The sequence below is a fragment of the Orcinus orca genome, chromosome 4 (genome assembly GCF_937001465.1).
Source record: "Orcinus orca chromosome 4, mOrcOrc1.1, whole genome shotgun sequence".
NCBI lineage: Eukaryota > Metazoa > Chordata > Mammalia > Artiodactyla > Delphinidae > Orcinus > Orcinus orca.
In genome coordinates this window covers 9,601,481-9,614,346 of record NC_064562.1, presented here as the reverse complement: position 1 = coordinate 9,614,346, position 12,866 = coordinate 9,601,481, and the positions used below count along the sequence as shown (strand labels likewise).

The following is a 12,866-nucleotide window of genomic DNA, read 5'->3' as shown; positions in this document are numbered from 1 at the left end:
CCGGACCAGGACTCGAACCCGTGTCCCCTGCACTGGCAGGTGGACTCTCAACCACTGTGCCACCAGGGAAGCCCCTCCCTAATATATTTCAAAGACACTTCTCCACAATTGATCATCCCTCAAAACCCAAACCCCCTGTTCTTTGTTAAATGGCATATAAGCTCCTAAGGCTAACCACTTCTTGAGTTTCACTTTTCTGTGAACTCCTGTGCACATAAAATATTCATAAAGTTGGAAGGTTTTTTTCTCGTTAATCTGTCTTTGTCAGTTTAGTTCACAGGCCCTCAGTATAAGAACTAAGAGGGGAGAGGAGAAGTTTTTCCTCCAGACACATCTTTTGGAATTTATTTTAAGTAATCAGAAATTTGGTCAAATATTTACTTACAATAATGTCAATCATACTATTATTTATAAAAGGCCCTGATGAGATAAAAACAAACTTCCACAAGAGGAGAATAACTGAATTGTACTGTCAGAACCTGTAACGTTACACAATTTAAAATTTATTTTAAAAAATATATAATAAAAGGGCAATATGTTCATGATATTATGTTTGACGAAAACGCAATTTAGAGTTAAATTCTGCATATATAAAACTGTATAATGACATGATTTTATAAAGATTAAATGTATAATAGGAAAAAAAGGCCAAAAAAATGCATCAAAATATTAGTTGTCTTTGGGTGTTAGAATCATAAGCGATTTCTTTCCCTGTGTCTCTATTGATATAATAATCAATAATAGCAAAATGCTATTATACATGTTTTTAATCTGAAGAAAAAAGACGCCCTAGGGTATTTCTGAGGGAGTTTCAGGTGTCCAAACCACAAACCACGTTTGCAAGGTCACTCTGTTCCAGACAGATTCGCAGAGGTAAGGACTGGTGCCAAAAGGCATCTCCGTCCAAGGGAACGCTGCGCAGTTTAGCGCAACTTTCAGTTTCGTTTTGAAGACGGAACAACTGGAAACCGAAACAAAGCCGAGGCGCCTCGGGAAAACGAAACGGGAGGCGTTGCGCTCAGGCTGCGCGGGGCTCGGTTCTCCCGTCTCCGGCGACCCGCGACCCAGCAGAAGTACGGGCCGCTCCCGCGCCCAGCCGCCTGTCCGAATCTGTGCGCTCTGCCAGCTGCGGCACCCAAAGGCTAGGGACGGGTGCGCGCTGACTTCCCAGGAAACGGGAGGCTGAGTGAGCCGCGCCCTCGCTGGCGTCCCCCTGACGTCCAGCTCGTCCCCCGCGAACGGCTTTCGGGTGTCGGACCTGAGCGCCAAGTGTTGAGGAGCAGAGGGACCCCGGAGGAAGAGCGCCTCAATGTGCATCCTAGCTAAGCCACTTGAAAGCACTGTGACTCTGGGCAAGTCACTTCCCGATTCTGTGCCTCGGCTACCACGTCTGTGAAATGTGGACAGTAATACAGCGAATCTAATGTGTTAGGATAATGTAACTGATAATAAATTGTGTTAGAATAATGCCTAGAGTACTTAATAAAAGCATCTGCGTGCCAGCCCTTTTTTAGGCGGTTTTTGGCACTGGAAATACAAAATCCTCATGGTGCTTACATTCTCCTATTTATAAACAGATAAATAAATATTTTGTATGATGTCAAGTGGCAACGTGAAGAAAAATAAAACAGTAAAGGAATGGAGGGCGAGGGCAGAAGGAACTAACTTTTTTTTTTTTTTTTTTTTTTTTGCGGTACGCGGACCTCTCACTGTTGTGGCCTCTCCCGTTGTGGAGCACACGCTCCGGACGCGCAGGCTCCGGACACGCAGGCTCAGCGGCCATGGCTCACGGGCCCAGCCGCTCCGGGGCACGAACCCGCGTCCCCTGCATCGGCAGGCGGACTCTCAACCACTGTGCCACCAGGGAAGCCCGGAACTAGCATTTTTTGGTAAGGTATCAGGGAAGACCTCTCTGATGAAGTGACATTTGAGCTGAGAGCCAATGGGACCCGGGAAATGAGGGAATGAGTCATTCTCATATCTAAGCGTGCAGGGTGAAGTGCAGCATTTGGAGGCTTTTGAAAAGAGAAGTGATATGATCTGACTTTAGTTTTAAAAGAATTATTCTGGCTGCCATGTAGAAAATAACAGAACAAAGACGGAAGCAGAAAAGCCAATTAGGAGAAGCTGCTGGAAGAGCCCAGGATAGAAGGATGATGCTGAGTCCGGGACTGAGGTGATATCCTAGAGGGGGAGAGAGAAGAAATGATCACATTCAACATGTTTTAAAAGTCAAGAGTCCACAGATTGGCTGATGAATTGGAAGTGGGAGGAAAGAAGGAAAGGGATTAGGATTACTCCGAGGTTGGCCTGAGCAACTGGGGTGAAAGGTGGTACCCTTTACTGGAGTGGGAACCCCGAGAGAGCCACCAGTTTGGGGCTGATGGATCAGCAGTCCAGTCTGGTGATAACTGTGAGACGCTTATTATACAAGGAGGCAATAAGATCAATCATTCTGGAGTTGGGGAGAGACACTGAGGCAGTCATCAAACTGGGAATCATCAGTGTAGAGATGATACTTAAAGCCAGAAGACTGAATGAGATCACCTACGGGGTAAGTGTGTTAAGCATGTAACAGAGGACTGATCTTAGGAGGAAAACCAGGAAGGGCGGTGTGCGTAAGCAAGTGAAGAATAAGGGAATGATTAACTCTTGTCAGTTGCTTGTGGAGCAAGGTTGAGTGTTGATCTTTAGGTTTGGCCAAATGGAGGTTATTGGTGACTGACAGCATTAGCCATCACCAGCATTTTTGTTTTATTTTTCTTATTATAGCGTCCATTTATATACTCTCAGCTCACCTCTCCTTACTACTATATTTTAAGTAAAGACAAGAATAAATGTCATTTGCTTTTCTACCTCAAGAAGGTTTAGCTCGTGGTAGAGGCTAATAAGTATGTATTGGACAAATGGGTTGATGAGTGGTGAGTAAATGAGTATCGGTCATACTTCTGGTTCCATTTCATTAGGTACCATAGGTAACCTTTTTCTCAATACTAATTTCCTAAATGTTTTTCACTTTCCTTAGGCATGACACCGAGCCCTCACATTAAGTTATTTCTTTAACATGAAATCTGCTGGAGAACTAAACTGTAAATGTACTGTATCATTTTGTGTCCCCACCACCTAGCACAGAGTGTGTCACATAAAAAGAACTCAATAAATGTTAGTGAGAGAGTGAATAAATTAAAGAAATTGAGAACATTTGAGAAAGATGTAATCCTCGATTCATCTGTGTTCATGCGCTTGGAAATAGTAGCTCCCAGTTACTGAACGTCTACCATGTGTTGACTATTGTATGTAAAATTTCTAATTTAATTCTTTCAACAGCTTTTCTCAGTTAAGGTTCTTTTGGCTGCAAGTGACAGAAAATATGACCTCAGCTCGCTTAAGCAAAAGGGAAATTTACTGGTAGATTGCATTATTATTATTCAGAAATATTTGCTGCCCCTTTCCACCCTATGGCATGAAGCTTGAGTATGTGAATTTGTTCTGGCCAATGGCATGCAAGCAGGAAGCATCCTCCAGGGAGATGGTTTAGGAGCTAGTACTTATTTTCCCTACTACTCCCTTTTCCCTCTATTACAACTGGTGATTTTCCAAACAGAGCTTGCGCCATCATCCTGGGTCCCAGATCAAAAACAACCTAGCAGAGTTGCAGCCATCCTGTGTAACTAAGTGAGAACTAAATCTTTGTTGTTGTAAGCCCCTGAGCTTTGGGGTGTTTGTTATCACACAGCATAACTTAGCCTCTTCGGACAGTCACATAACTGAAAAGTCCATCGTCATGGCTGATATTGGGAAGTGCTGTCAACAAGGGCTTATACAATGTCCGAGTGACTCCACTTCTCTGTATCTCTTCATTCTGCCTCTTGCTAACGGGACTTCATCTTCAGGCTCCAAGCAGTGTAACTGCACAATTCCAGAATCTCCTCTGAAGTGGCAAGAGGGTTACAGCAGCTCTAACCTTTATATCCAGCTCTCAGCTTCACAGCCTGCGGACAATCTGCTCACAAACAAAAGCCATGGTGTTTAGCCATGATGCTCTCAATGGCCCAATTTGGGTCACATGTCCACTCCTGAGCCCATCAGATCTGCCTGCAAGAATCTCTCATGAGCACACGTTCTGAGAGTGCAGAGTAAGCAGATTCCCCAGTGAAAGCTGGGCATATTGCTGGAAGAAGTGGGGGATGGATGCCAAGGAGATAAGCAAGGATCCTCTACATCCATCACAGAAACGAAGCAGTATTATCATTCCCATTTTGTAGGTGAGGAATCAAGGCTCAGAGAGTTTTGCTAACTTGTTTGACGATACGTGCATATAAGTGGCAGGATTTTAACATTGACTAATTTGACTAGAAAGCCTATTTAATTTCTACTATAACATACCTGTTGACCTTTAACAAATAGAATGCCATATATTTCTCCAGCAAAGGTGGGTTTGTTTGGGATCAGTGAAGAATTGCAGTCTGGGGTCTGCAATCATGGTGAGCCATGTGCAAATCCCCCCATGGCAAGAGAAGGAGAACACTTTTATAGAGGGAAAAGGAAGTTGGGAGGACCGTAGTAAGCTAAGAGTCCATGGCTTTTCATTGGCTGAGTCCTTGCCAGAGAAGTCCTTTTTCTTCCTGCTGGGCTCTGCTATTGTCCAGGGCTTGAGAGCTCCCCCTTCTGGTATCACAAGTCCATTTAATTGAGGTTTGTTATAATAATTTTTGCACACTTTTGAGCCCCTGACCTCTCCTCTCGGGCCCCCTTTGGGTTAATGGCGCATCCTCACAACCCTTCCATCTAGATAATTCCAATTCATCGTATATTCTCTCCCCATTGCAAAATCCTCCCCGAATCAATTAGTCGCTGAAGGATGTAAGCTCATATCAGAGTCATATTTTCTATCCACTTTATATCTCCACCACTCCTACCCTGGTTCAGTTCTTTTGCAATAACATCTCACATGTCTGTATCTCTAATATCTGGCATCTCTAATCAATCTTTTACTTTCTCCTAAGAGTTATCTGCAGAAAACACAGTTCTGATCATGTCACTTAACTGTTCTAATCGTTGTTGGCCTATTGCTACAGAAATAGTACACACAAAATCCTTTGTGTATAATTTAAGGCCCTCCATGATCTGCTTGTTTGATGTTTCCAGCTGCATTTCAGCAGCAATTACAGACATATCTTGTTCTCTCTCTCTCTCTGTCTACTGTCACAACGAACAACTTGCCTTTTCCTCCCTGATTTTTTCCAAATCCATCCCTTTGTTCACTTGAGAAGAGGAATTTCCTCCTCTCCATTTGTTTACAGAAATAGTATGTCTTAAATGCTTCATCTCTGTGAAGTTCTTCTTGGACTCCACAACATCAAATACCCCCTTCTGGGCTCCCACAACAAATGATGACCTCAGTATGTACACACTCCCATGATTTCACTCTGTATGGCTATGTTATTTCACCTTTGCCCAACCTTTGCCTCCTTCTCCACCCTCTTTCCACCAAACAGCACTGACTCAGAGTGACGTGAGAAGGATGTTAGGAAGGGGAAGAAAGAGAGGATGAGCTTACAAAAGGTCATCATGGAACACATGGGGTTGAGGGAAGCAGAATAAACCAGGTAGGAGGAGGGGAAATGGGCCTGAGGTCAATCCTTGAGGATCAGCTGGAAGGACATCTGAGAAGAGGGAAGGGTATAGCATTTCCATTGCTATCCTCTGCCATCGTCTTCCTAGACCCACTTCTGTTTAACCCACAATGCTTCTGAGTTCAAAGCCCATCTCCATGCTACTTAGCCAGGACAGCCCTTAGACGGGACAGATAAATGGAAAATGGACTGCACCCCATGTATTAGCTTGGTTTATGATCACACTCTAGCTGCCATCCCAGCTACCTCCGGGAGGCTCCCTGGAAAATGTCATCCAGTGACTCTTCACAAATGGACAAGACAATTAGGAGAGCCAGTACTAGTCAGTGGGAGAAGAAACCGCCTGCTCAAACCCTAACCTTTCAGGCTCCTTAGAGATAAGAGGTAGTAGTTTTGAATTTTATCTCTAGGTGGCAGTATTAGCCAACCTGATCCTCTACTCTTGGGCAACACGTTCATCTATTTTTTATGGTTGGCAAAGTAATAACGGTTGACATCTCTTTTCTATAGGTAATCTTATAAATATCCACAAGGATGTTTATAATTTTCTTTCCCATGCTCATTGTAAGGTGTTGGTATTTAAATTACTAGAAAAAAAATGACAAAACCCTACTCTCACGTATATCACTGCCATAATGCCTTACATTGTAACACTGCGTTTATCTGGAGTCTACCTGCAATCTCAGAGCTCCAAAACAGTCCTGAACTGGGAAGAAAGAGGAAAAGTGCCTCTGAATCCTAGAAATCGTTGCCACTCAAGCCAGGGTATTCTAAACATGTTACGCAATAACAAATTGAGGACTGCCCTAGGTTTGTCTTTAAAACACTGCTTAACTTAATTGGTTAACCTATGAGAACCAGTGAAGCTTTCCTTGTAAATTAGGATTAGTTTCGCCTGCATATAATTAAAATGCCAAATAACAGTGATGTAACAAGATACAAGTTTATTTCTCTCACACATAAAAAGTCCTGAGATATGCAGCCAAGGGCTCCTGTGGCACTCCATGGTTTTTCAGGGACTCAGGCACCTTCTATGCGTTTCATCTGCGAACCCAACTTCCACCTTCAAGGTCGCCTCATGTTCCAAGGTGACTGCTGGAGTTCTAGCTATCACAACTCTATTCTAAGCAGCTGGAAAGTAGGAAGGAGACTGCTATCCCCCAAATCCCATGCAAGACTTCTGCATACATCTGATTAACCAAAACTTGTTTATAAATAGATGCATAAGATGCTGGAAAATGTAGTTTTTAGCTGAGCATCTTACAACTCCAAATAAAATTGGCATTTTGTTACCAAGGAGGAAGGAGAGGATTATTAGGTGGCAATGAGCAGTCTCTCTACAACCAGCAAGGAATTTGAGATGTTTGGTCCAAACATATACAGCAGACAAGGCAGCTTCATGGGTGTGTGACCAGTGTTGTACACTGAGAGGGTCCTGCTCTCAGAAGGCCCTGCACTTAGTTTAATGTTCTGTCTTAAAAATTTTAACAACTTTACCTTTGAACTTGTGTTTTATAAGTGCAGTCTGATGTAACACTGGAATATGCAAGTGAGCAGGGGAGATACATGCAATAGGTCTGCTATTTCTTGCCACCCTGTTCACATATAGTGTTCAAGATGCCCCATGAGCACAAAATCCCATTGGGTCCGTGATGTGCGGGAGTTCAATGAGACTCAAAGCTAGTATAAGGTAAGCATGTTACATCTACGACTGAGTAATAAGTAGGGACACTGATAGCCCCTAGAGCCCACACTTTCTTTTTGAACAAGAACTGGGCTTCCAACACAGAAGGAAGGCAATGGCATTCGAAGAAACACAAAGGAGCAAGAAACCCTACCACACCATTCCTCACTCCCATTAGTTCTCAGTGTTAGGCAACCACTTATGCTGAAAATGCTGATATAGAAAGAAAAGGAGTCACTGTGGAGAACAGTATGGAAGTTCCTTAAAAAACTAAAAATAGAGCTACCATGTGATCCTGCAATCCTACTCCTGTGCATATATCTGGAGAAAACCATAATTTGAAAAGGTACATGTATACCCCAGTGTTCACTGCAGCACTGTTTACAATAGCCAAGACATGGAAGCAACCTAAATGTCCATCAACAGAGGAATGGATAAAGAAGATGTTTTATACACACACACACACACACGCACACACACACACAGTGTAATATTACTCAGCCATGAAAAATGAAATAATGCCATTTGCAGCAACATGGATGGATCTAGAGATTATCATATTAAGTGAAGTAAGCCAGACAGAGAAAGACAACTATTGTATGATATTGCTTATGTATGGAATCTAAAAAAAAACCATACAAATGAACTTATTTCCAAAACAGAAAGAAACTCACAACATAGAAAACTAACTTATGGTTACTAAAGGGGAAAGGGGTGTGAGGAGAGGGATAAATTAGGAGTTTGGGATTAACATATACATACTACTATATATAAAATAGATAACCAACAAGGACCTACTGTATAGCACAGGGAATTATATTCAATATTTTATAATAATCTATAAGGGAAAATATTCTGAAAAAATATATATGTATGCATATATATATACACATATATATGTATGTATAACTGAATCGCTGTGTTGTAAACCTGAAATTAACACAGTACTGTAAATCAATTATACTTCAATAACAAATTTTTTTAATTAAAAAAATGTGAAAAGTCCAACAAAATTTGATTTTCCCCATAATGAATACTTTAATACTTTCACTGAAATATCAAATATTATATTCTTTCAAAACTAAAAAAAAAGGTTTCCAGTATAATTTTGAGGGTCACTTTGTTAAGCTGGTTAAGTTGTGAATATGTTAAGCTTCCATCTAGTCTCAAGAGTGGTAGAGGAGGAAGTTTATTATTTTTAGAGATTCTCAGTGACTAATTTTTTCATTTATAGCCCTAATTTATTTAGATAAACTTCAGCTCATAAAGTCTTTCCTGGGATTTGAGGGTTCACTTGAAAGCTAAGTAACTGGGGAAACTAATAAATTAAGAAAAGAGTCAATGTGGGGAAAGTGAAACTGCATTATTTAATAAAGCGTTTAAATTATGAAAGAAAAGAAAAGATAGGGCAACCCATAATTCCTTTTCCTTCCAGTCCTTCCTTATCATTAGGCCAAAATTAGAGTGTTGGTAGAACACGTGGGAATCAAGAAGTGGAATAAAACAGTTGAGTTAATTTGGGGCAGTGTTTCCACTATTCTGATAAGGATGAAACACACTTATAAATAAGAGCTACAAAATATAAAGTGCATAATTTTTATGATTTTGCATACAAGTTAAATGTTTGTATTTGCATTTAAAACTGGTGTTGCACAATGTAAAGGTGAACGGTAGAATTCATGCTAATAATTTAAAATTATATATATATATTTTTTTGAATAACATTAAGCAAATAAAAACACCATGACAAAATGAAAAAGACTGTGGAAGATGACCTCACCAACACCAAACAACCAAGCAATAATGTGGAAGACTAATCACCAAGATGTGGATGTTAGAATGTTTACTATTATTCTTCACCAAACAAACAACTACAAAAGGAAAATGTCAGCAAATTTCTTCCAGCAAGCTGAGACACTGGGAGTGTCTGCACAGACCAAGAGAGCAACCTCGTCGGTTTCAGCAAAAACCACTAGGTTTGGGCTTCCCTGGTGGTGCAGTGGTTGAGAGTCCACCTGCCGATGCAGGGGACATGGGTTCGTGCCCCGGTCCGGGAAGATCCCACATGCCGTGGAGCAGCTAGGCCCGTGAGCCATGGCCGCTGAGCCTACGTGTCCGGAGCCTGTGCTCCACAATGGGAGAGGCCACAACAGTGAGAGGCCCGCGTACCGCCAAAAAAACCCCAAAAAACAAAACCACTAGGTTTCTATTTTTTCCTGCTTTTACTATTTTGGTAATAGGAACTGAAAGAAGTATTAATACCACATGGGAAGACCTCCCCCACCAAAGAAATCTGAAATACATAGTAAATGTTTTTTCTCTCTTTTGTTCATTTTAGATGCTGGTGGTAAACTTCCAACAGTTGTGATTTTTCTTTCAAAAAAACGTATGCCCTTCTTATTAATTTCTAGGATGAAGGGAGAACAATATTTTGCTTTCTAATGTGACTCTGAAAATGAGCAGTATGAAGTTCCTCAAAAATTAAAATTTTTACCCTTGAAAGGAAAAGATACTTTATACCTTTAATTAACCTTTTTTTCCTAGTCTTTGAACAAGTGGCTCTGAATTTTCATTTTGCACTAGGCCCCACAAATTATGAAGTTGGCACTGGTGTCACCGTTTAATAACTCAGACTATTCAAAAACATTTATTTTCTAGAACTTATATAAACTTATTCTCCAGCCTTTGTGCTACAGAGTGGGCAGTGATCTTAAGTTTATCATTTAACTATCTCCATCTCTTCTTGTTTGAAATGTTGCTTTTCAGGTAAATACTCCATTTTCAGACATTTTCTTCCTTCCCACTCCCTCCAGCCCTGTGTCAATAATGAAAGTTTGGAAGGAAAAGATAAAGTAATATAGCCAAGTCAAAATAGAACGCTGTTCCCATTATAGATTTCATCAGGAGAGCTCATCATTGTGTCATGAAAGTTTTATGAGAATTTTTTCACACTAGTGTCCTTAACTATTACTAGTTTATAATATGCAGGAAAAGTCAAATCAGAATATAGAAATTCAGTAAAATATGATGTCAGAAATAGTAATCATAAGGAAAGGAGAGTAAAAATGAAGAGTTTTTAAAATTAGAAATTAAGATATCAGCAACTTAAAATAATCACATATAGATAGATTACTAATAATCACATATATATAAATTACTATATGACCACAAAACAAAAACATCTATAATAGACACACACACAAAAAAAGAGAAAGGAATCCAAACATAACACTGAAGATAATCATCAAATCACAGGGGAAGAGAAAAAAAGAAGAAAGGAGCAAAAAAGAACTACAAAACCAATTAACAAAATGCCAATAAGTACACACATATCAACAATTACTTTAAATGTAAATGGACTAAAGGCTCCAATCAAAAGACACAGAGTGGCTGAATGGATACAAAAACAAGACCCATATTTATGCTGCCCACAAGAGACTCACTTCAGATCTAAAGACACACACAGACTGAGTGTGAGGGGATTGGACAAAAGGTAGTCTATGCAAATGGAAATAAAGAGAAAGCCAGGGTAGCAATACTTACATGAGACAAACAGACGTTAAAATAAGGAATGTTACAAAAGACAAAGAAGGATATTATATAATGATCAAGGAATCAATCCAAGAAGAAGATAAAACAATTGTAAATACATATGGACCCAACATAGGAGCACTTAAATTTATAAAGCAAATATTAACAGACATAAAAGGAAAAATTGACAGTAACACAATAATAGTAGGGGACTTTAATACCCCACTTACATCAATGCACATATCATCCAGATATAAAATCAATAATGAAATACAGGCCTTAAATGACACATTAAACCAAATGGACTTAATTGATATATAGAACATTCCATCCAAAAACAGCAGAATACACATTCTTTGTGAGTGCACATGGAACATTCTCCAGGATAGATCACATACTAGGCTATAAAACAAGTCTCGGTAAATTTAAGGAAATTGAAATCATATCAAGCATCTTTTCCGACCACAGATTATGAGACTAGAAATCAACTACTAGGAAAAAACTGAAAAAAACACAAACTCGTGGAGTCTAAGCAAGAAGCTACTAAACAACCAACGGATCACTGAAGAAATCGAGGAAAAAACTTAAAAATACCTGGAGATGAAAGGAAACAAATACACAATGATCCAAAAACTATGGGACACAGCAAAAGTTGTCCTAAGAGGAAAGTTTAAAGTGATATAAGCCTACCTCAGGAAACAAGAAAAAAATCTCAAAGAAACAACCTAACCTTACATCTAAAGGAATTAGAAAAAGAAGAACAAACAAAACCCAAAATTAGTAGAAGGAAAGAAATCATAAATTTCAGAGCAGAGGGACTTCACGGTGATCCAGTGGTTAACACTCCATGCTCCCAATGAAGGGTGCCCAGGGTCGATCCCTGGTCAGGGAACTAGATCCCACATGTCACAACTAAAAGATCCCACATGCCACAATTAAAACAATTAAAAGAATAAAATACCTAAGGCAAAAGACCTGTGCTCAGAAAACTATAAAACACTGATGAAAGAAATCAAAGATGAATCAACATTGTGAAAATGACTATACTACACAAAGCAATCTACAGATTTAATGCAATCTCTATCAAATTACCAATGGCATTTTCCATAGAACTAGAAAAAAAATTTTACAATTTGTATGGAAACACAAAAAACCCCGAATAGCCAAAGCAGTCCTGAGAAAGAAAAATGGAGCTGGAGCAATCAGGCTCGCAGACTTCAGACTATACTAAAAAGCTACAATAATCAAGGCAGTACGGTACTGGCACAAAAACAGAAATATAGATCATTGGAACAGGATAGAAAACCCAGAGATAAACCCACGCACCTATGGTCACCTAATCTATGACAAAGGAGGCAAAAATACACAATGCAGAAAATACAGGCTCTTCAATAAGTGGTGCTGGGAAAACTGAACAGCTACATGTAAAAGAATGAAATTAGAACACTCCCTAACACCATACACAAAAATAAACTCAAAATGGATTAAAAACCAAAATGTAAGACTAGACACTATAAAACTCTTAGAGGAAAACACAGGAAGAACACTCTTTGACATAAATCACAGCAAGATCTTTTTTGACCCACCTCCTAGAGTAATAGAAATAAAAACAAAAATAAGCAAATGGGTGCTCACTTCAGCAGCACATACACTAAAATTGGAATGATACAGAGAAGATTAGCATGGCCCCTGCACAAGGATGACATGCAAATTCATGAATCATTCCATATTTTTAAAGCTGGGACAAAGTGAGAGAGTAGCACTGACATATATACACTACCAAATATAAAATAAATAGCTAGTGGGAAGCAGCTGCATCACATAGGGAGATCATCTCAGTGCTCTGTGACCAGCTAGAGGAGTGGGATAGGGAGGATGGGAGGGAGACGCAAGAGGGAAGGGATATGGGGATATATGTATACATATAGCTGATTCACTTTGTTATACAGCAGAAACTAACACAGCATTGTAAAGCAATTATACTCCAATAAAGGTGTTAAAAAATAAAAAAGATT

At 39.8% G+C, this 12,866-nt stretch overlaps 1 protein-coding gene and 1 non-coding gene across 2 annotated transcripts in view; one reads left to right on the top strand and one right to left on the bottom strand.

Moving 5' to 3' along the window:
• The window catches only part of LOC101283563 (probable E3 ubiquitin-protein ligase HERC6), a 45,339-nt gene extending 44,022 nt beyond the window's left edge, over window positions 1–1,317 (bottom strand). The window contains 1 exon segment of the mRNA XM_049709343.1: window positions 850–1,317. Coding sequence (XP_049565300.1) covers window positions 850–1,317 — 468 coding nt within the window.
• An 11,161-nt stretch (window positions 1,318–12,478) lies between these two features.
• On the top strand, window positions 12,479–12,585 carry LOC117200052 (U6 spliceosomal RNA). The gene has a single exon (XR_004481481.1). It is a non-coding gene; the product is annotated as a U6 spliceosomal RNA (small nuclear RNA).
• Window positions 12,586–12,866: the final 281 nt, after the last annotated feature.